This window comes from Nipponia nippon, unplaced genomic scaffold (assembly GCF_047370975.1).
Source record: "Nipponia nippon isolate SJK-2023a ecotype South Korea unplaced genomic scaffold, ASM4737097v1 scaffold_2, whole genome shotgun sequence".
In the NCBI taxonomy this organism is placed as follows: Eukaryota; Metazoa; Chordata; class Aves; order Pelecaniformes; family Threskiornithidae; genus Nipponia; species Nipponia nippon.
Genome location: NW_028262336.1, coordinates 97,778,613 through 97,802,867, shown reverse-complemented (window position 1 = coordinate 97,802,867; position 24,255 = coordinate 97,778,613). Strand labels below are relative to the sequence as shown.

The 24,255-nt window shown below is 40.0% G+C and overlaps 1 protein-coding gene and 1 long non-coding RNA gene across 2 annotated transcripts in view; one reads left to right on the top strand and one right to left on the bottom strand.

Annotated features, from left to right (window-relative positions):
• Positions 1–4,335: 4,335 nt before the first annotated feature.
• LOC148055878 (uncharacterized) lies at positions 4,336–18,016 on the bottom strand. The gene is made up of 3 exons (XR_015705101.1): positions 17,619–18,016; positions 8,061–8,162; positions 4,336–5,343 (listed from the first exon to the last, which is right to left on the bottom strand). It is a non-coding gene; the product is annotated as an uncharacterized LOC148055878 (long non-coding RNA).
• A 53-nt stretch (positions 18,017–18,069) lies between these two features.
• The window catches only part of VWA8 (von Willebrand factor A domain containing 8), a 199,800-nt gene continuing 193,614 nt past the window's right edge, over positions 18,070–24,255 (top strand). The window contains exon 1 of the mRNA XM_087759030.1: positions 18,070–18,277. Coding sequence (XP_087615156.1) covers positions 18,133–18,277 — 145 coding nt within the window. The 5' untranslated portion in view covers positions 18,070–18,132. The remainder of the gene's footprint in view (positions 18,278–24,255) is intronic.

Genomic DNA, 24,255 nt, shown 5'->3' with positions numbered 1-24,255 from the left:
ATGCAATAATAACTGATCTAAATTAAACGCAAGTGCATAAGGAGGCTAAACCTTTCAGTCACAATCTGTTGCGTTAGTGCACAGATACACAGATTAGTGAATTCTGCTGTTTCTGGTTCTTAAGGAATAAATGTCACTTTGTGTCCCCTGACTGCATCTGAAGTCAATAAATCCATCTGCTGCCTTTCACGCATGCAGAATGCATTTTCATCTCCTCCAAGCCATGTTCATTGGCCAGCTTGACATAATTAAATGGCCTGCATGACACATTCAGATCCTTTAATTTAAGCCATTAATTTAAGTGTGCATGTTGCAGTCTTTCCCAGGTACAGGAGGAAAGGGGAGCACAAACAGCAATAGTCCTAAGGTGCATCCCTTGCCATTATAGGTTGTCAAATGTGATGTCAAGATATTTGACAAATAATAAATAAAGATAGCAGCTAATTTCAACAAGTGCAGTCTATTTTAATTTCTTTTTGTAAAACCTTCTCTCAGTGTTCTTGGTAGTGCCTCTATAGACTGAGTGTGGAGAATGACGTATATCTCCTTCCATTAAATGAATATAACACCTTTATTCAATGGCAATATGTTAACTTGTCAAAACTCATCATCTTCATGCTACGCAATAAAACATTCCTTAATGCAACACAGTACTATGTTGTCACCTAGCTCACCTAGAAGGAAAATTCCACATAAACTATTTCGTACCATCTGTTGCTTTGCCTAAGCAAGTTTTCCCTTTAGAAGATAACCCCTGTGAGATGTTAATTAACATCTCATTTGGAAAAAGTCTGAATAAAAATCTTGCATTGAACCAGTCTTAACATACTAAACTATTTTTTATTCTTCCCCATCTACATATTTCTTTTGACCCAAACCATATTTTCTCCTTTTTTCAGAGAAGCTTGAATTTCGTTCCAATTTTGGAAGAAATGCAAGCCAACAAGATGTCAATAAATATTGTTCCATCTTATTAAAGACTAAAACTAAACAGAATTAGCGGTCTTTGATATTGCTCCCACAAATACTATGGTTGCTTTTCATCATGTGGACGTGATTTCTTTTTCAGAATAACGCCATTGCTAAGGTACCCACACAACTCCACTCCTGACTTGCTGAATCCGTAACTTATGTTTTATATCAGGTTGCGTGGCACAGAAGTAGAATGAAAACCCTTTGGAATAGAGAATGTTTTTAAGAGAAAAAGTGCTTTTCTCAGTCAGAAGAATGAAAGCAATCTAGATACATTTGTGCTGCATGACTGAAGTTTTGTCTCTTTGTTCACATTTTTGGCTAGATCTGACATATCCCCCACAAGAAACTGTGGATCTCGAGGGAGAGAAGAAGGGAAAAGACTGCAACCTATTATTCACCTGGGTGTTACAAAAATATCTTTCACGTGTCAAGTGGTACAATGTAGGTGGTATAATTTGGCATTATCGTGCATTGCTACTCGTCTGTCACCACACTTTTTAAAACTATCCCTGTCATTGCTATGGTGTCTACACACAAAGTGATTGCACTTTTTACTTTTCTGCAAAAAAAACCCCCAGATTTCAAAATACTAGAAGCAGCTCAGACTAGGACTGACTAATCTTTACTAAAATCTATATACCTATATATAGATATACATATTAAGTGTGATTTCCAAGTTTTTATTTTATAGGCATTTATAGAAAGAGTGGTTTCTATTTTATGGGTTTTTTTATTAACCAAAGAATGAGCTTGCAAATCTTTGCAACAAGGATTTAAAGCAAACCCATGCAGTAATATGGAACTGAATTCTGAGGTTTAAATTAGGTTATTAGCAGAACTTTTACAATCATCTACTTGGGAAAGTACTAGGCAAAAAGTTTTCATGGCACTTTGCCTTTCCATGACCGATGTAGCGATATGGGCTCTGGTTACTTGGGCAACTGATCAACAACTTCACCTTGGCTGTAAATGCAATGCTGGGAAGAGATTAAGAAAAGGAAACATGAAGGAGGGAGCTAATTTGAATAGAAAAAGAATAATGCATAGGATCATGAGCAGGCAAATAGTTTTAGTTGTTCATAAGCACAAGGACCCAATTCTTACAACACGACAGTATAAAGTTAGGTGGCATTTAAAGAAGAGGTTCCGAGAGAATTTCAGAGCCCTTACCCATCGAGTCTTACTGAAAATGCCAGATTCTAGTTATATAGATGATGAATAATGAAGGCAATATTTTGTAAAAGTACAAAATAAAACATGCGGCTATTACCCTCTTCTGGCACTAGGGAAATCTTGAACTTGAGAAGGTACAGGTTGCTTGTCTGGGGCACACCTTACTACTGTGAAAATACACAGCATTTATGCTAAAACTACTTGATAGCATTGGACTAAAACTTCTTTTTTTCCACCTTATAATAGCGATTGTATGATTCAAAGAGACTGGATACACATACATTATATATTTAACTTGAATATTATCAAAATTACATAGATTAGGGATACAATTCTATTTCCATTTCTCATTCTATTTTTTCTCCAGTCCACAAAGTCTGGATTTTTTTTTTAACTGTTTTTCAGCAGCAAAGTCCATAGGAAACTGCTTTTTACCTTGCACCATAGAGAGCCTTTCACCAGGAGGCCACAGAGGTGTGATCCTAGGTAGAACCAGGTCAGTATGAATCCCAGTCTCCAACACTCTCACGCCCTTCTGGGGAGACTACGACAGGAAACAAGACAATGGCTAGAAGCAGTGTGGGATGCAGTCTTTAAACCTAAAGCTCATAGAGTAAGTGTGGATATGTGTGCATATTCTATAAGGCATCTGATCTGGTACCTCTTGGCAAGGTAACAGAATTTAGAACAATCAAAAATTAAGATAATAATCAGTGGTTTAAAAATCCACTAATTGAAAGGTGCCTTATTATCATTAAAGGGTTGCTTGATTAGGTCCTAAAGGGATTTGCTCTTATTCTGCAGTATAATATTATCATCAGTAATTCCGAAGCAAACAACCATACTATATTCTGTTTCCAGATGCTACAAGGTTTGCAGGAATGGCAAATAATGCAGAATACAGGTGACTGAGGCCTCTCAATCATTTGATAAGCTAACTATGGAAGTTTTAGGGCAGCCATGTACAAAACGATACTTTGAAGAACGAAGCAAAGCATCTGAGGTCATGGAAGCTAGAGACTGAACATATGCTCTCAGCCTGATCCTCTTAGTAAGGGTGGACACAATCTTTACTGTATAATAGGAAACTGTATTATCTCTGACATCGGTGCAACTGTCACTATAATATAGTGGCCAGCCTTGACACTGGCCTGGACAGCGTAAGTGTAAGTAAAGAGTCACAAAAGAGTCACAAAAAAGGATCAAACTGTTACAAAGCTTACAAAACAATCTGAATAAATCGTTCCACCATCTAACTAAGTTAGTCTTAATTTCTCATCACTGGCATTTCTTGCACCGTTCTCTGTTGGCAGAAAGACTCCTCTGTAACTAAATCACTGTTCCATGTAATGGGAATTAGAAATTGTGATCGAGCTAAATCAAACTTTTACTCAGGCAAGCTAAAAAGATTGACCCCACTGTTTATTTTACTGCAATGCCTATTTTTTAATCTCTTCATCAGTCTAGGCTCCTGCTATATGCTCTTAGTTTTTGTGGGAGGTAGAAGGGTTGAGGAGCTCTGTTCTGATATTTGTGTTTTGGCTACAGTTAATGCAAAAGGATCACCTTGTGTCCTGAGCAAGGAGGAAAACTGGTAACAAAAGGTGGGGCCTGTTGCTGAAAATACTGCTTATGTGTTTCTTTCCACTTTTATTAATGCAATTATTTTAGTGGGTGTGCTCTCAGACATGGTCAGACATCTGACCTCAGACTAAGGATTATTCTGTGAAGGTTTATGCACAAATTTGACTTCATGCACTGCAAGTTCAGGGACGAGATGTTCCTGCTGAGTAACACCAAGTAAATGTTGGAGTTCTTTGAGCCCAAACTTTCCATTGTCTCTCTGCAGAAACTAGAATGCAATTGCAAATACTGGTATTAACTTTAAAAAGCTTGCAATATCTCAAAGTGAGCTTTGTCCTTTCTGTGAAGATTAGTTAGGAAGTTTTTCTTGTTTTGTTTTGGTGTTGTTTTTTTTTCAAACTAAGCACTGAGGGCAAAACTCACTCCTTTGAGGAAACCAAAGTACGGAGTTGACTTCTGCTGATCGCCTGCTCTAAAGCTGAAGAAACTTCAGTGCATGGACACAAAGCATTGTTGGTTGATAACTCATCTGCAAGATCCTCTCTCCTTTGTAACTCTGCTTAATTCTATGACTGAAATAAGGACAACAGGGTCTATTTTTGGTTTTAAATGTAATTTATTATGTAATTGTTGCTCGGTAAACCAGTTTACATGGGCTACAATAATACAGAATTTCAAACTTACTTTAAAATCTTTCTTACAAATCAGTGTCATGTTGCTACTGGTTTAAGATCAGTGCTGTCAAATATTAACAAAATACAGGAAATATGTCCTTCTTTTTCAGGAAACGCTTGTATCATTGAGTCAGTAAAACTGTTTTAGCTTAAGAGAATCAGATTTAAATACTACTTACAGACATGCCTAACATCTTGTAACAGCAATAAATATTACTGGGATATTAAGTGTTTGCTTAAATTCAGAAGCTAGCAGATGAACTAACTTTGTGTTAGCTTTTCTCTTCCTATATATAAGATGATATAACAGCTTGATGAAGCATTTGCTATTAAAACATTTCTGAAAATATTTTCAGGAAATGTACTTTCTGTACAATATACCAATTTTAGGTCTTGTGCAATATTGCACATAATATATGTATCTTCTTTATATATTACAGGTATGTATTCTTTCATAGCTGAAGGGAGAAAAACAGAGAAAAACTAAGCTTTTTTAACAGGGATAAACAACACTTTCATTTTCACCAACAGAATTGATGTTATTTGGGTTTGAGTCCTAAAATACTTTATTTTAAATTTAAATTTATTTATATTAAATTTAAAATTAAATTTAAAATTATTTAAATTTAAGTGAAAATATATGTGATATCACTAAACTGATGAAACTTCTGATCATAACCCTATACCTCAACTTTTCCTCTCTTTTCCTGTCTTGTAACTGGAGACAGGTTATAAGATACAGACTGGATTCCTCATTACAATTCAGCTTTGCCGAAGGGAAGAGGTTAATGGGAATGTCACATTTTAGTTCCCGTCATTAAGCCCACGAGTTATTTACTCTGACTGCTCTTCTACTTTGTCCTTCTTGCCGTGGTCTAAAGGATGATTCTGGTCCTGCTTCCCACAGCCAGCATTCAGCCCATTTATACCTAGAAAACTGAGAAAAAGAAAATGAGAAAAAGAAATAAAGAACAATGATGCCAGATCTATGGCAGCCAGGGAGCTTTCTTTATGCTCCAGCCACTTTTTGGTGATCAATACAATCACCTTTATTGCCCCAGCATGTCTTTTCCAGACCTAACATAACATTTCATGTCCTTCTCTTGCTTTGTAGAACCTCAACTGTAGTTTTCCAAACATTATATCCCACTTGCATCTGTCTGTCGTTTTGCCTCTCTCTCTTCCAGTTTATTTCACATATTCTGACACGATCCAAGAAAACAACAGATGGCAACTTCATCCAAGTGGGTGGTATCCACGAGGGACTGCAAAACAAGAGCTTGTTTTCCAATAATTTCCTGCCTTTCAGGTTAAAAGTTTCAGAACCTACTGCAATTCTCTAATGTGAGTCTCAAAAGCGAGTCAGGATAGAGTGATTTGCTTAGGCAGGGAAAGATCTGCTGTTGACTTCAGTAAGCTGGGATTGAGACCTTCCCTCAAACACAATTTTGAATCTTACCTCTACTGACTAAATTTGGATGTGGGATTTTTAATGTGCAATGCATGAATAGCAATGATAATACAGTCCAGCAGGAGAAACAGAGGTAGTATAAAGAAAAGTAGGAGAATGAGAAGTTAGGTGATTATGTGGTAAACACCTGTTAAAAAACAGCTGGCAGATTAAAAGGCTTGGGAGAGAAGGGAAAGAGGAAAGGAAGAATGAAGGAGAGCAGGAACAAAGGAGGAAAGGGGGACGGGACAAAAGAGGGAAGGAGTAAAGAGAGAAGGACGGAAGGAGAGAAGAATGGGTATAAAACATAGGAGGGCCTATTTAGTCACACAGTGGTTTTGCCAAACTCCTCCTGAGCACACTTCCAATTCTTCAAAACTTCGGGGCTTCCAGTTGTTGCAAAAAAACAAATGAAAATAAATGCTGTAAAAGAGTTACAAACAATGAGACAGATTTTTATTAGATATCCTTGGGTAGAAATGGGACAATATCTGTATCTTGTCCTGACAAGAACGTAAGGAAAAGTTTTCCTTCCGTTCTTCAATAAAAAATACTCTTTTGATCAGCAAAGAAAGGAGAGTGCAAATACTTTGGGCTACATATGGTGATTAGCTATGAAAGGGGGAAGTAAGCATACGAAGCATGAGAAAATTTAGCTTAGGTCACAGACGAAGTTTTAGCTTTTTCTTCCTTTGCTAGGCCTGCTCAGCCTACAGCTTAATCAGTACAGCAGGCTACAACTAACATAATTAATAGCTGTTACTGAAGAAAAGGGTACATACTATTAAAAATAGTGCCAGAACACAGAAAAAATACTGAGAGTATAAAAGCAAAAGTAGGGGATAATCTTTAATTCTGGGATAAAGGGGGACACAACCGAACTAGAATACAAGACATGTCTATTGACACCACTGAAGAGGTTTCAAAAGGCCTACAAAAAGGAGCAACTCAGATCAGATAAAGACCTAAGTAGTTAGCTGGCTTTGTCTCCCCTGCCTTTGGGTGTCTGAAGTAACCCGTTCAGATCTAAGCTAGTGAGGCAAAGTTCCCAATTGTTCCAGAGAACAATTCGTCTGCACAGAGATACCCGCCTTAGGTCAAGATGAATTGCCCTTTCAGGGTGTCTATTTTTTTTTCTCTGACTATAAGGTGGACCTTCTGTTGACTGCTCAAACTTAGATGACTAATTTCTATTTGCTCGGGCAACTCAGGATATAAACTGTCACCAAATAAAGCATCAAGAACTTTGTTGAGATGAGGAAGACTTTTGTACTGGGTCTGGAAGGACTATGGTGGGTTGACCCCAGCCGACAGCCAAACGCCCACACAGCTGCTCGCTTACCCCCCTCTCGCATGAGACACGGAATGAGCAAGCATCTGTGTGGGTACTGGCTGTTGGCTGGGGTCAATCCACCACAACTTTATGTGTTCGTCAGTCTTGTACTAAGATCTTTTATTTTGCCTATTTGTCAGGAAGACTTTGTATGTTGGTCAATCTCGCTGAATTAAAAGATTGCTAAATAATTGTTTACAAACCCTTGGGGCTATAAAAGCAATCTGAAATACTGCTATCATTAAACATATTTTGCACTATGCATTCCTTTTGTCAAGAAACAGTAGGAATCTAAACAATGGCTCTTTCACATGGACTTGTTAATAATGAGGAATCTTTCCAGTACCAAGAAATAGGGTTTGTGAAATACAGATATCATATTTTTAACAGCAACATTTTGGCAGAGCTAACACACTTAGCAAGAAATTAAAATAAAAATCTAGATTTCCTGATACTGACAAGGAAGTAAGAGAAGTAAGAATGCTGAGTAAATTACTCATTAAAAAAAAAAAAAAAAGTAGCGATTACTGTGTTTAATTGTACACGCTCTTCCTATTTCTTTCACCTCATTTTTTTGGCGATTTCAGTGCAATGGTTTCTTCAGTTTGTCTCCCTCTAGTGGATTACCCCTTCTGCGTGTTAGCAGAGTCTTTAACCTTGCATTTTTCTTTTTCTTCACTTGTACTGTGTGGCTACAATGTTATTATTATAATTGAATAATCTGTACAAAGCGATGCCTCTATTCCATTCCTGATGACTACATCTTTCCAGCTTATATTCGTTCCTATTGCCCCAGGTAACAACTGTCTGGGCTACAATTCATGCAAAGTATTTTCAATCCTCTTCTCACTTTAAAGAAATATAATTATACCGTATGGGTTTTCAGTCATTCTTCTTCTCCCAAATCAGTTCAGAGACTGGCTCAGAATGGAGGTCTGTGTAAAGCAGCCTTTTCAGTGGTCTAAATTAGGACCTGGTGAAACAAAGTAAAGCTAGGCACAGTTAAATCATGTCACAAATATGGAGTGCATTTTTTAAGCCTCCAGCAAGTATAATCTTTCAGTGGCCAGATATATTCCAGTGCTTGACGGATAAAAGATAACACGGCCTACTCTATTTTTCAAAGGATCCCTCTATAATTTGGGGAAAAAATATATTTAATTATAACAATCATAGAATCTGTCTTGGGCTAATTTGTATTAGCTGTATTATGATCTTAGAGTTTCTGTGGCGGATCAGAGCCCTTCTGTGTTTAACACCTATAAACCACAACAAAAAGGCTATTTCCTGCCCCAAAGACCTTATGCCACCGAAGGCAGGGCAGCCAAAGAAGTGGACTCAGCAAGCAGAAGGTAGGAATCGAAGGAGGTAATAAGAACTGACAGCGGTTGAAGAATATTATTAGTATTAGCATGGGCTGCCAAACGTCTTTGTGACTGCAGTACTTTATAGGCAGAGGAAAGGTTTCAGGTTTACAAATGCCGATCTGAAGAAGGAAAAGTTCATGACCACTGGTACTGCTATGTCTGAAGGGGCACACCTCTTCTAGAGCACAAGTTTTTTCCTGTGAATACATTCAAATTGTACTGTTGATTTTCTTGCCTTTTGTGCTCATTCCAGATGGCACTGCTGTTCAAGTACGACATTAAATAGATTCTGTTGTAATTAAGCAATTAGCTGCACAATTAAATCTGAAGTTAGATAAATGCTGTGAGCCGCACTCCGTAACTGCTTGTGCAGTGACACCCAAGTCGTTTGTTCCCTGTTCACTGGACTCCCACCTTCTCTTCTTCAAATCCCTTCTAGTACTAATAGGAATAATAATTAAGAACAATAACAGTACAAATCACTGTTAAGTTCCTGCATACCAAGTTACTGAGCCAGCATGCTTTTACTTGGGTGCGCTGCCTCGCATGGCAGTGAGCTGATTCACCTTGCACCAGCTCAGAGAGTCAAGAGAGGAGCTCATACCTATCCCCACTTCCCTTTGTAAGTCTACCTAGGAAAGTATTTCAGGTGTTGATTTAGCATAACAAATAATGTAAGAGGACATTAGTACCTTCCCCTTGTTACCTACTGTACTACCTGCTTCCATACCACACAACGGTGGTTGGGCTGTCAGCCACTCTGTGCAATATAAATCAAGGCCAAGCACACTCAAATCTTACAAAAAAAAATCCTCCCTCCCATGAACTAATTTATTGTTCTGCATGGACCAATTCTGCTAACGCCTACCCACTTGAATAACTGTACTCATTCTTTGAAATCAAAGTATGACTGACTAGTTGCATGCAAACTGGGTTAAGCCCTTAAATTCTGAGCTTTTGAAGACAAAACTGCATCTGACGTGCTTTGCAGTGCTCTTGAACTACTTCAGCATACTATGAAGTTAGAAAATAAAAGTAGAAATGAAGGCTTTTAGGATGTCCTTAAATTGACCTTCAGACAAAACCAATGTTGAACACTGAGAAAGGAATTGTGAATGAAGAATAGTGTCCCAAGTGTAAACAAAAGCTCCACAATCCCCTTTAAGCGTTCTTAGAACATTAATCCATTTAAGATATTAGGATGGCAAAGGACCATTGTTCAGGACAGCAAGTGAAAGTCGAGATGGGCTAGGTCACTCCTTCCACCACAGAGAGATACTGTATTTCAATTCTGAAAATATATTCAAAGGAGTTTGAGATCTTTTATTATTTAAGAGGCTCCATTGGGGTCTATAACAGTGTTTATTTTAAAAAGCAAAAACCTTATAGCCACTTGTAAAAGAAAGAAAAAAAATCCACCTCTTAATGTATGAGCTAAACATGTACTGCATTACCTTAATCTCCTCATAATTACCATTTTCACATTTCTTTCACTTGTCATAAAATTGAATCTTCCCAGACAGACTGTCTGATAAAATTATATAGTTAGCTACAGTACATCAAAGAGAGCAGGTGAAAGTAAGTTGCATTTTCACACACGCTGAAATTCTGGTTGACCTAAAAAGAAAAGAAGTTTTCGTGTATCTCCTGCCTCTTCTTTTGGAACCTATCCTCACTTAGTGCAGTTAATGTTTCTAATTTTCAGTTTGAACTGTTTCATCTGAACATAATGGAGAAGCAAAACAAATAGCTGAAACAACAATCAGACTGTATGAGGTTTGTCTTTGTCTAGTTTGTAAAAGACAATGCTGCTCTACTGAAACACTAAGAGAATTCTAATCAAGTCGGAGTTTCCCTGGAGGACCTGTGTTAAATAGTCTTGTCCTGAGAAAGTAAAGATTGTACTTCACTTCAGATATGGACTTTATGAGAGATGAATATCAAACATTTTCAAGGTCTTTTCTTTTAGAATGAAAATCTCATCATGGCCTCGTGACAGCTGGTTTGTTTTTTTTTATTTCTTAAAGATTTTTTTAGGTCATTCTTTACAGATTTAATCAATTTTCAGTTTAAAATTCCCAGAAAAAATAATCTCATTCATTCTAATTTCTATTAAACACAAGAGATTATATCAGTGCAACCCTGTGCGGGATTTCAAATCTCAGACCAGGTCATTTAGAGCCGTTTTAAATCTGCGCTTTCATGCATGCATAGCCTGTGAAGGTTTTCATTCGGTGTTCATGCAATGCTAATGCAATCGTGACATACAGGCCATAACGCCTCTTCCCACAGATGACAGCACAGAAGGCACAGTTTTGTATATTTTATTTACATCGACAAGGTCGAGGGGTCAGGCTGCTGATTATGAACTCTCCTGTTAGATGGACCCAGAACATATGCCAGCAGGGGATTCACTGGCAGCTCCCTTAAGCAAGGATTTAGGATATCTGTGTCTAAATGGAACAGTTGGGTGCTCACCTCAGCCTTCGTTCTACGCTAAATCTTTCACCATGTGTCACCCACAGCTCTACCCCGTGGCCGGCCAGACAGGTTGACAATTTTTCATTAAAGTAATGCCTACAGAGAGTTCAAAGGTTCAGGAATGAGGCAATAAGTATTCTCATCTTTTGGGATTGTGTAAGCCCCACAAATGGCCTCAGGCCCTACTGAACTAATGTTGCAAGTTCCGCAGCTAGAGTAAAGTTAAGTTTTGTTCGTTAACAGCAAACACGAGCTTGTGAGATTGCCTCACACTTTACTGAAATTTAAATAACCTTTGTGATACATGGAATTAGCCTGTGCTTAACAGTGACGACACTGAGTTATAAGGGGGTAAGATTAATCCCGTCTTCAGGAACTTTGGCATTTTACTGATGATGTTGTGTCACCAGCACATGCTGCCAGTGACCCTTTAGAGATTATTCTGTGCAATATTCTGTAGATAGCAAAATGCAATCCATCAAGACATAAACATGAGGAAAAGCCACGGTGTTTATAACTTAAGAAAAAAGGAAACCTACCATTTCAACGTGAAAACGGATGAAGATTTCAGGTAATCTTTGATCTGACATTTTGCTTAGCTCTTAATGTAAGAGGTCTGCTAACATTTTGTGGCTGCCTTTGAGTTGTGGGCTGAGCCTGGAAAAGCTTTAGGGTATGGGCATATGGGATTGGGATGGAACTACCATGTTTTACCCAGATACTACTCATCCACTCTACTAACCAGCTTTGTGTACAGTTGTATCCCACCCCAGTTATAAAGTAAAACACTAAATATGAACCAGTAAAGTTTATTCAGCAGATATTTTACATTAGTGTTGGGATGGGTGAAGAGCATACAAGAGTTGTATTAGAGGATCATGACAACTGTGAAGGACACAGGGAAGGACACCAGAAATCTTTGCCAATGAGCATGTGTTTGATGCAAGTACAGCTAAATCAAATAAGCCACAAATGAGCTGATACCCTACACTGGCGATTAATTTGTATCAGAAATAGCGTGGCCAGCAGGATTAGGGAAGTGATCGTCCCCCTGTACTCGGCACTGGTGAGGCCGCACCTCGAATACTGTGTTCGATTTTGGGCGCCTCACTACAAGACGGACATCGAGGTGCTGGAGCGTGTCCAGAGAAGGGCAACAAAGCTGGTGAAGGGTCTAGAGAACAAGTCTTATGAGGAGCGGCTGAGGGAGCTGGGGTTGTTTAGTCTGGAGGAGGCTGAGGGGAGACCTTATCGCTCTCTACAGCTACCCAAAAGGAGGTTGTAGTGAGGTGGGGGTTGGTCTCTTTTCCCAAGTAAGAAGTGATAGGACAAGAGGAAATGGCATCAAGTTGCACCAGGGAAGGTTTAGATTGGATATTAGGAAAAAATTCTTCACCAAAAGGGTTATCAAGCACTGGAAGAGGCTGCCCAGGGAAGTGGTTGAGTCCCCATCCCTGGAGGTACTTAAAAGACGCGTAGGTGTGGTGCTTAGGGATGCGGTTTAGTGGTGGACTTGGCATTGTTAGGCTAACGGTTGGACTCAATGATCTTAAAGGTCTTTTCCAACCTAAATGATTCTATGATTCTAAAACACGCGTTCCTGAGTCCCTCAAATTGAAGTAGTCACTGTCCAGGTGCTGTCCTCTTCAGCAGGAGGGACAGGATCTCGATGCATGGATTTTCTGTCTCTCTCTTCTTGAAGGGTTCATTGTCTTTTCTAGTGTTAATGCTATGCTACATATTCCCTAACTCCATTAGCTCCTATATACACATTGTTAATGCACACTAGGCTTTATCAGGCTATGAATACCTATGAAGCCAATGAAATCACAGTTTCTGATCACCTCACTAATTTTGTATGAAAATTTTCATATCAACAGCAGTTTAATTTCAATAACCTAACAATACCATTTTTGCATTTAATTCCTGAACATTTGACTTCATGCAGTTCTGAAATCACTAAACTGCTATATTAGTTTACTGGAGCATTTTGTAGTTTTCTAGAGTTAAAAGAAATAACAATTACAGAAATTGAACAGAAAGAACCCTCCTGCCCCAGAGTCCCAATCAAGCATCAGCAGGACAGCAGAGATGCCCCTACCACTCAGACTAACAGCAGTAGTCAACCAGGTCAGTGTATTTTCAGTGGGTTTCACAACTACTTCTGTCAGCAGTAGAATACTGGGGGTTCCAGTGGTGTCCAGGACTTGCAAAACATAGTGGTCATGGCACTTTCAGCCCTTGTCTTAACCTCATCTTTCATCACTTCATGTAGCTTTTCACTCTCAGCCTACATCCATCTAGTGGCTTCACCCTCCCCCCCACTTCCCCTTTGGGTTCCTTGCGCTTAATTCACCATTTTCTAACTGTCCCTTCAGGCTCGGCTCCTCATCCCTCTGCTTCCTCAGCCTGGGAAAAGGAGGAGCACTGAAAGCACATCAGAGAGCGTCTTTGTCTATAGTGCTCCCTGGCCTCAAAGGAGAAATAAGAGGGGGGAAGTCTGGCTCAACCGATGCAGTCTTATCCTAGGTCATACTTCATACAAACAGAGTACGATGAGTTAGCTGTTGAACTATAATACATTTCCCCAGTTTTCAGAAGCTCATGATTCAGCAAAAAATTGGGGTCATTAAAAAGCATCTTTCTGAAACCAGAATGACTCTCTTTGCAGAACTCTAGTCCTGGTTCTAAAGCTTGGGAACAGTGAAGCTCCTAGTTTAAGAACTGTTGTCATGTGCGTAAAACCAGATGCAGATTTATCAGGCAGGATGGAGGTTTTAATCTTCTTTAGTCTCCCTTCAGCTCTCCAGTAGCATCAAGGAAGGTAGTAAGCATTTCCCTCATGTGATGCAGCTGCTCAGTTGTGTAGCCTTCCCAGTCACGTAAGGGTTATAGCTGCTCCTGAGTAAAACACTCTTTTTTCTTTTCTGAAAAGTGGCTAAGCTATTTTTGTTCAAGTTTTCAAAGGAAGTCTTCAGCCTGAGGCAGAAATTTAGCATGAGAAATTTCTGCCCAAATTATTAAAGAATGGTGGCATTACAAACTACTGAAAACAGATGGAGTTCGGCATAAGAAATTACAGATGCCATCACTTAAGGCCTTTATACTCTCTGAGAATATATATTGTAACACATATATGAATGTGAATATGCAGTACCACTCAGCAGAGTACTTGTTTTTCTTGCTATGTTCCTTTAAAAAAAAAAAAATTAGGTTTTACGGCTGCAATAATGATCTTCAAGAAATGTACTTCCAAGTAGCTAGAGACTGTTAGGTCAACCTTCCAGTGAGCAATCAGATGGCAAGAACCTCGTTACCTCGATGTCATTATTTCTTACAAAAATCTATAATGACTTTATCCTTACTTGCTGTTTTAGTTCAGTGTAACAGTGCAAATGGCACAGAGTAACACAGAGACACAGGGGGTCTGAACAGGTACTAAGAAAGCTAATGGAGTGGATGTTAATTTCTTGAAAGAAGTTGTCATACAAACAGAGAACAAAAACCTTTCAACCCTTAACTAAAAAAGCAGTAATTATACATTCTTCTGGGGTGGAAAATCTATTACAATCACCATTTGTAGAACAAAATCTAGCTTTGACTCTTGCATATTTTATAACAGTGCAGAAGGAAGAGGTGGATATACTAATAATCATTAGATGCAAAGAAAGAAATTATGAATGAGAGACAGTTTAGCAAGAACCAGGAGATAATACAGTTTACGTTAGAACCTTGGTATCTTATTGGCAGATCCATTTTTTAAATCAATTTGGATTAAAATAGGGGACAAATTCAGGGTTCAAGTCAACAAAGGAACAGCTGTGCATTTCCATTTTTATTTGATTTATATTGTTCCCAATTGATTCCATACAAGAGAAGCACCTTCTAGTATTACAAAGACTCATTATAGTGAATTAGAGTGGCTCCATAGAAATCAGTACTTATATTTGTTCAAAACTGATACACAGCAGAAGAAAATGAGCCAGACTCTCTCTACGTCTAGTATCTAAAGCAAGCCATCAGTGGCTACAGATAATTTGGGAAAACAACTATAAATTTTAACCCAAAGAAACTAACTTTGCCTAACTGAAAAAAGATACAAAAGTAACCTCTTGATTTCAGGAGTGAAAATTATTGGTAAGCAAGGCCTGCCTCTATGGCTTGACCTTCTCTTTTAGTATCGCCAGATGGAACCCACACCACTAGGGAATTGTATAAGTTCTAAGAAGCTTCCTTTTTTGCTTCCTCACACTTTCTGGACATAGTTTCAAAGGGGTTTAATGTCAGACCTACCCTCTAGACAAAGATTTAACAGTAAATGAAGACTGACTGACTTCTATTACTGTAGTTCAGCCAGAGCATTTGGGTAAAATTCAGGCCTTGCTGCATTCAATGGGAGACTTCCTACAAACTTCAGATGAAGCCAGGATTTCATCTCAGCTGTCTTCTCTGTTCTTCTGTAGGAGAACTGACTACAAGGAGGCAGAGATGATGCATTGTTCTTTATAGTCTGCACCTGTGTCTAATTTAGTCTTGCAGCTAGAGCTACACAGCAAAGTAGTTGACAGCTACTAGAGAGAACAGTCTGGAAACTGTCAACTCACAGAGATGCTTTTTGAGCTCTCACTCTTTGGAATAAGTTCTCTTCTGTTTAATCAAAGGAAAAGTATTTTTGTTAAGAAACTTCACGTTCCAAATAAGAATGCTGTTAAGCCAGGGAATGAAAATATGAAATAGCTGTTTATTACCAGTGCTGTAAATCATCTGTGAAAGCCTTCACAAACACACCAGATGCAGACTGCTAAATCCTTCCACTTCATGACAGCACTGAACCACTGACAGAATCGTGCTTTTCATAGAGAGGAGTGAGCAAGTACCAGATATGTGAAGCATATATGCATCAGTTATGATTAGCAAGCGAAGCAGATGCCATGTTCAAGCAATAATGTAATATTGTATAGCCAGATAAAATTTCACACATGGGTATACACATGTATATACAAGAAAAACTAGGTTCTATACATTCACATTATTAAATTATATTAAAATTTTGAGTGGTGTCATGATTGACAGTATGGCATAAAAACAATGGAACATTCAAGTTGTGCATCTAATTGTTTGTGTATGCGTGTATACGTGTATATATTCAACAAAATCTTCCTCCCCATAATTATGCACAGAGATAACAATGTTTCCATTATAACTTTCCCAGCAATGGTTTGAAAATCAGTAAATATAGTTTTCTTTTGCTGCAAATGGAAAGTTGGAGGCTAAACTCAAGGCTGAATTCAAAGTTTTGGAGAAGTTGACTAATTCAGAATTTTAAGACAATTCTTTAAAAAGCAAAACATTTTATAGATACATGACTCAGGGCTGAAATTTAAAGCATTTAGGTTGACAGGTGTATATATATACACACACACAGAGGTGAAAGGAGGCTTTGTACATTCACAGTGTGAAATTACTGTGATGTGTACAAAATTTTGAAATTCTAGCATAGCATAAAATCTATTCATTTAATTGCTTGCATATCTGTTGCAATTTATTACTATTTATTGTTCTATAGATATGACAAGAGGATCAATGTAATCTTCTAATTTAATATCCCAGATTGGTAAGATATATTCGTAAATGATTCTATTGTTATTTTGCCTCATTGGCCTTCTACTCTGTTCCGCCAGACCTTCTTGTTACTTAGTCTATCTTTAGCCTTCAGCATTCGCAATCTTCAGCTTACAAAAAATTAGGGCAATATCCATAAAAGGATGTCTCAATTTACTTTATCCTGCCTTAGATCCAGAAAGCAGGTTCATAGACCTGTAGTAGGTACTAAGAAAAGAATTTATACCCAACCAACACTCTAGCCAACGTGAAACACTGAAGATTATGAAATCTCACCTCTCTTAAGTGTTCAAAGCACCTAACACTGAGCTGCAGAAATGCATCTAGGACTAGATCAACATTCATAATTCACAATATCTTTTGGGGGCTTAAAAGTCTAAGTTGTCTATGTTTAAACAGATGCTTAGTTCACTTTTTAGTGGTTGTCCTCTGGGATATTTGTTCAATGCTGAAAACATGCAAGAAATGAGAGATTTACTGGAGAAAAATTCTCCTATCCCCATGGACATTGACATACCTAAGAACTGAAGTACAGGTGATAAAGACGGTGACTTGACTCTGGCTTCTACCTTCTGCTAAGATCCCTCACCATCTTTTTACTCGTGCTGAGATCCAAGTCTCAACTGGATTTTCCTTGAAACTAGGCTTAGTTCATTATTATGAAAGCTTCAGCCTTTCAGAAATTATTCTAAAATTTACTCCCGAGCTTTTACATAGATCCAAGAGCAGTAACTTCAATTGAACCAAGGCAGTTTTGAAATCGATTTCAATAACATAACCTTTTACAAAAATCTCACATCTAAGCCATGCATGTGCAAAATGTCACTCCTGAGTAACTAGCTTCAAATTCTTCTTTAAGTATAAAATACCTTAATCCCAATAGCACAGGCGAGGGGTGGCACTGGCACAGAAGGGCCCAGCAATTCAGCAGGATTTAAGGAATCAGAGGTAGGAAATACCTTTGGCGCATGAATTTCCCTCAGCCACCGCTGCCCACGCCTTGCTTTCCAAGGTGTTTTAAACGTTTCCAGCTATGGAGTTCAGCCTCTTTCATATTAAAAAAAAAAATTAAAAAATGACGTCGTCCTCGGAGCTGACGCCCCAGCCCTCCTGACTGAACACACCGCGGGTATCAGCCCCGGCGGCCGGCGCTGAGGGGGCCCGGGGCGCCGCCGCCATCGCCTGCTCTCCGGCCGCGGCGGCCCGCGCTGAGGGGGCCCAGGGCTCCCCCTGCCATCGCCCCCCTCTCCGGCCAGGCCCCCCCCTCCGGGGGGCCCAGCCTTCCCCAGGCACCCCGGCGGCACAGGCAGGCTTCTCCCGCGGCCGCCACCCCCGCCGGCCCGTACCCGCCCCGGCCGCCGGTCGGCCCGGCGCTAGTTTCCGGTGGGACTTTGTGCCGCGGCGTTTCCCTTCCCCTCCTTGGCGCGGCTCGGCCCGGCCCGGCCCGGCCCGGCGGCGGTCTCCCCGCGGCCCATGCAGTCGCGGGTGTTGTGCCTGGGCGGCGGGGCGGGGGGCCCCGCTGCCCGCAGGGTCCGCCTGCTCCTGCGGCAGGTGCTGGGCGGCGGCGCGGCCGCGGCGCGGTCCGGCCGCCTGGAGGTCAGGGCGCTGCACAGCTCAGGTAACGACCCCCGGCCCCCCAGCCCGGGCCTCCCTACGGCCTCCCCGCGGCTTCCCTTGCCCCGGCCAACCCCCAGGCCATGACAGCGGGCCCGGGAATGAGGGCAGGCCCGCTCTCCCTTCAGCCAGGCGGGCCGGGGGAGTCCTGGAGGCAGGTTATCACCTTATGGGCTCCTAGTATGTCCAGTTTGTGCTGCCGTCCCTGTTTCTTCTTATGCTCGTGAGTATTGCGTGAGAGGAGAGGGCAGAGTTCAGTCACAGGCTTGCAGGGACACTTAGCGTGGCTTTCCAGAGCTTCTCTTTCAAAGTGTTTCACCCGCAGTGAGGCAAGGAGCAGCCCCGCAGCCTGTACCTGTGAGAACTGCGCTTCTCCGTCAAACGGCTGCTTACCATCTTGCCATGCTTGGCTTTGCCCCTCCGCTAAGGCCAAGCCATATCCATTTCAGGGGTTGACAAGGCTGATGCGTGTTTGGGTTTGCCTGCAGCATAAGGTAACGGGGTAGGGGATTGACCTTGAGCGTGCATATGCTAGGGAGGATGGCCTGAACTGTCCTCTGGTGACCTTTGAGACAGATGAGGGGCCTGTGCAGAGCAGAAGTGGCATTTGGAAACAGTGACATATGGCTGTGGTAGCTGTCGCTTTTCTGTGTGAATGCCAAAAGCAGCAAAGCTACTAACACAGAGTGAGCGATGAGCAGCTGTAAATTAGAGAGCTAAAATGACAGCAAGTGATTCTGATGGTGAGGTACTCGCTGAAGGTCTTAATTACACCCCTTTAATACCATTTAGATCCATTTTAATTTTTTTTAATCTGTTTACTAGTTGATCAGTTCATGTATTTAAATGTGTTTCGTTTCTCAAAGCTTTCTCAAGAAGGAAGCCTTTGAGGAACTGATAACCATAAAATTCGTTTCAGAACTTTTGAATAGAAAATATCTTATTTGTGAAAAGTACTAAAAAACTAGGGTTATTTATCTTAAAACAAATAGGAATAAAAGGGAACAAGTTAACAATGTGTGAAACAAGCACCTGAAGAAGGTAGCTCAGCACTTTTCAGCCCTTTGTTGGGATGAGTAACCTTAAGAACAAGAAGAAATTTAGCAAAATGAAATGGTACCAAATGCAGTATTACTAAAAATACTTCATAATTTCCATGTGCTATGGAATGTAACTGAGTATAACTTAGCAATATTCATGAATACGCTGTATGTATATGAATAATAGTATTCCCAGTTACAATCAATGGTGGTAATAGTTTTGGTATAAAGATTTAAATCTCAAAGCTCTAGACAATCTTGTAGTTTATTAAAGGCAGGCTAAAAGATAATATTAGGGATAATTGTCCTCCCAGCAGCTGAGGCATCTCATTCATTATAGTGCTTCCTATGCTCCTGTGAGTTTGGGACCTTGATATTAGGAACACTATTTATTATTTGATTTTTGTTGGTTTATTTAAATTAATTTTATTTTAAAGATAATTGCATGTCCTCTTGCAGGCCCTATCACTCCTTTGAGGTTACTGAAGTTACAAAGAGATGGTCTGAAATTTTGTGTCCAATACATGTTTTTGTTATTTCTATGCAGCTGCTGTAGTTGCAAGTCATGTTGTAAGCGGTGTTGAGGTTGCATGTCTCTTCCCTGCTGATAAAGAAAATATTTCTGAAAAGGCTGGAAGCTCTTAACAGTCAAGTAAACAGCAAATTGTTGTCTGCCCAGTAATTTGGATCTGACATCCCTGCCAGATTGGATTTAGTGTCTGTGATGGTACCTTTTAAGTGTAAGGGAGCAACTGTTGCCTGATTTTGTCCTGCTATATGTGAAGAAACCATGCTTAGCTTTTCAGCTCTGTCTTTGTAATGCGAATATGACTTGCTGGTGCACTGGGGCTAGAGCTATCTAGTGGTAAAGCTTAAGAGAAATCTCAAAGTGAAAGACGGAGGCACTCAGTGGCTAAAGGGTAATGGGAATATCTAGGAAGGGTTTGGGTTTGCACAACTTATTTAATAAGGGAAACTTAATTTATAGTAATTTATAGTTGTGGAAGGAGGACTATCAGATTATTTTTTAATGGAGGTTTCATGTTTCCTTCCAAAAGACTGAAAAGAATCAAGTTTTTGTAGACTGCAGAGTTATTTGTGATGAATTATTATTTTAGACACCGTATGAGCTGAACAAAGCGAAGTTCTACATAACTCAGTTCACTGATGTTTAGTTCTTTGCATCTATCTGTAGGTAATATGAAACTTGAAAAAATCTGATGGAATACACAATATCAGAGATGCTTTCAGGGGCTGGTGGGAGCAAATGCTAAATTTGGTGAAAACTGAAGAGCTAGAAAAATAAAAATCATTGCTAGTCAGATAGTACAGGTGAAGGAAGGTCTCTCGTGTGCTTTGCTGCTCAGTGTGCACAAAACAACTTGCCCTTTGTCACTTGCGTAGACCAAAATATGTACTAGCTTCATTCGCTGTTTTCTGCAGCTCTGCCTGTCCAGGTTCACTTCCTGTGCTTTCCAAAACCTGGTCTATCCCAGTTCCTAATCAAACCCGTGTTCAAAGCCTAAAAGATCTCAGTAATACATACAAGAGTATCTGCTGAGTATAACACAGTCAGTTGTGAAAACTGTATCAGACTGCAGAATCCTGTAATGTTAATCATCATCATACAGGATCTAAGTGATTGTGGTAAAAACTTATAATCTGAAAGAAGACTATGAATGGGACCATGTGTTTAGAAGGGGTTTTGGGTGGTTTGTTTTTTTTTTTTTTTCTGGGTCTGTCACTGTCCAAAGACTAAAGAACTGGTTGATGATTGATGTAAATACTTTCCAGCACATTTCCTTTTCCGACTTTACCTGTGTCGTTATCTTGTTGAAGTTTACATAGCTGGAAGCGTGGTTCTGGCAATATTTTTTTCACTGGCAAAACCTATTTAAGAGACTTCATTCTTTCATCTTTCTCTTAACATTCCTGCTATTGTTCATTGCCTCCGTAGTTGTACTTAGGGGGCTGCATTGTGGTGACTGAAACGATTTCAGCGACTTGATTTGCAGCGAGGCCTTACGAACAGTTGTTGCATCAGCACAACTGAGAAGGCAGCAAATGGAGATGGGATTTTCAAAGCCAGTTGTTGTGAAAGCTTGCAGAGTTATACCTGAGTTATTTCAAATTATTCTAACATTTAAGAGAGAAAAGGTTGGTGGCAAAAACATAGTGTCTTTTATTAGACACGCTGATAGAGCTGGAAGAAGGGGATGAGCTGTCAGGCAGATAAGCTTCTGTACACTCTTCAGTAGGGTTTCACGGTTGTTCCCATGAGGAGTGTCAGTAAATAGCTTCTGAGTTTTAATTTTTGGCAGTTGTTCAAAATTTAAGTTTTCCTGTTCAGCAACTGTTACAGTCCTGATACATGTTGATGTGTTCTGCAAGTCCTGCCCATTTTAATGTATAAGGCTGAAGTTGAACCTGCTTGGCAAACTCAGGGATTCAGGATAGTTGCATAGGAGATGCCATAGTGAATTTTAAAGCTGTTTTGTCTGCTTTGGTTATCTTTTCAGTAAATGGGAAGTTTCAAAAACAATTCTATTGATTTTCAGTTGTAGTTTCTTTTTAGTCGAAATACATTATTGAAATTGTACTAATGCATTTGATATCTAAGCTCAGTTTGGAATAGACTAATAGTCTGGCTTTTCTGCACTGAGCAAACTGTACTTCAGGAATCTTCATACAGTTTTAAAACACTATGAGCTAATTTTTTCACATAAGTAGCACTGGCCACGGAAGATCTGAAAGGGAGCACTGGGAATGTGGTGGGCATCTGTTAGCATATGACTAAGAGGAGGTAGTGGATATTGCTTTCTACAGATGGCTAGCAGAAGCCTTCCACTCACGGGCCCTCATGCTCATGGGGGATTTCAACCGTCCAGACATCTGCTAGGAGGGCAATCTGGCATTGTGCGTCTGCTCTTGGAAGTTTCTAGACTGTGTTGATAAAAATTTTGTAACACAGATGCCAGAGAGCCTGCTCAGGGCTAACTCTTCACTTCATCTGCTGCTCACAAGTAGGGAAGAACTGTAACTGGTTTGGTCATAGATAGCACCCTGGATCGCAGTGACCGTAATGTGATTGAGTTGTGGATCTGGAGGAAGGCTGGGAAGGTGAGCAGCAGAATTTGGATCTTGAACTTAGGGACTGCAGGCTTTCACTTATTCAGGAGATTGGTAGGTAGAATCCCTTGGATAACAACCATGAAGAAGAAAGGTGCCCAGGAGAGCTTGAAGATTTTTAAAGAAAACTGTATGACAGCTCAGGAATGAACCGTTCCACAGGAGGATTTGGTATTTCAGCAGGAGGCCTGCTTGGCCAAGCAGGGAACTTCTCAATGAACTAAACACAAAAAGGGGGCATACAAAAGTGGAAATAAAGACAGAAAACAGAAGAGGAGTGTAAAAGTGCTATTTGGTATGTAGGGACAAAACCCCTACCATCTGACAACTGCAGATTTCTAGTCCAGAAGGACCTTGATAAACTTGAGGACTGGGCCAACAGAAACCTCAAAAAATTTAAGAAAGAGAAGTATGAAGTTCTGCTACTGGACTTAAGTGCTGCTGTGTGTCACTGCAGGCTGGGGAGGCACTGGCTGAGTAGCAGCTTTGCTGGAAAGGCTGTGGGGTTGCAGTGGCTGTCTGGTTGAATATGAGCCAACACCTCATAGCAAATAAGGTGAACCATAGACTGGGCTACATTAGGAGGAGCATGGGCAATGGTAAAGGGAGGGTTCATCTCTAGAAAGCACTGGTGAGGCTCTGCCTGGAATGCTCTGTCCAGTTTCAGGTTCCCTGGTTCTGGGGAGATATTGAGAAACTGATGGAGTCCACTTGGGGGCTACCAAAATTGTTAGGAGCCTAGAGCACCTGATGGTGAGGAGAAGCTGAGGGATCTGGGATTGTTAGGTTTGCAAGGAGAGGCCTAAGGGAGAAATCTGTTGGCAACTTAAAACTACAATTACAAAAATGATTAAGTCTAACTCTACTTAATAGTGGCAGATAATACACCAAGAAGCAGTCATCATGAATTGGGGCTTGAGAGGCTCAGACTGGACAACAGGACAAACCTTTTTACTAGGAGAGTAGTGCAGCAGGGGAGAAGGTTGGCTAGAAAGGCTGTGGAACATCCATTCTTGAAGATGTTTGAGACTCAGTCAGCCAAAGCCACAGCTCATCAGATCTCATCTTGGTGGTAAGCTGATATTAAGCAGGGAGTTGGAGATGATGACCAGTATTTCTAAAGTGTTTTGGTAATTGATGAAATGGGCAGCTTAGCAATTCTTTGGTGTGGTAAGCGTATTACTACGAGATACTCTGAAATTTATATATCAAGTCTATGTGAGATCATCATGGCATTAAACATATTTAAAACTGACTTTTCACATCATGACACTTGTAATTGAGCATCATCAGACTCCCTACCTTCAGGGAATGCTGTTGGCCCAAACGAAAAATAGCTCTCTGCTAAGAAATGATTGTAAGCTTTCTACATGACTGGATGTCAGACAAGATTCCATGTTCATGTTGTTAATCTTCTCCTAGTGCAGAAAAATGGAGGAAAAGGTTCACTTGCTGGAGTAAATACCAAGATTTTGTTTTAATGACACTTTGAACTTCAATCAGTAAAGAGAATCATTAGCCTAAAGTAGACAATTGAAAAATCAAGCATTAGCTTCAAAACTGAACGTTAAAAAAATAGAAGGTCTAATAATAATGTTGAGTAGAAATGGAGTAATATTAAAATTTTGTGTTTCAAGTACTTATTTTGGTTTCTTAGAGGGAAAGACTTTGTTTCTTTTGCTCATAAAAAAGGGGCAACTTAAGTAGATTTTTTTGCTTAGATTGGAGATGGATTTTGTTGTGTAAACATCCAACTATTTCAGTCAGTAGCAGCTGTCAGCTTGCAGCGTCCTGTCGGCAGCAGCTGAGCTCC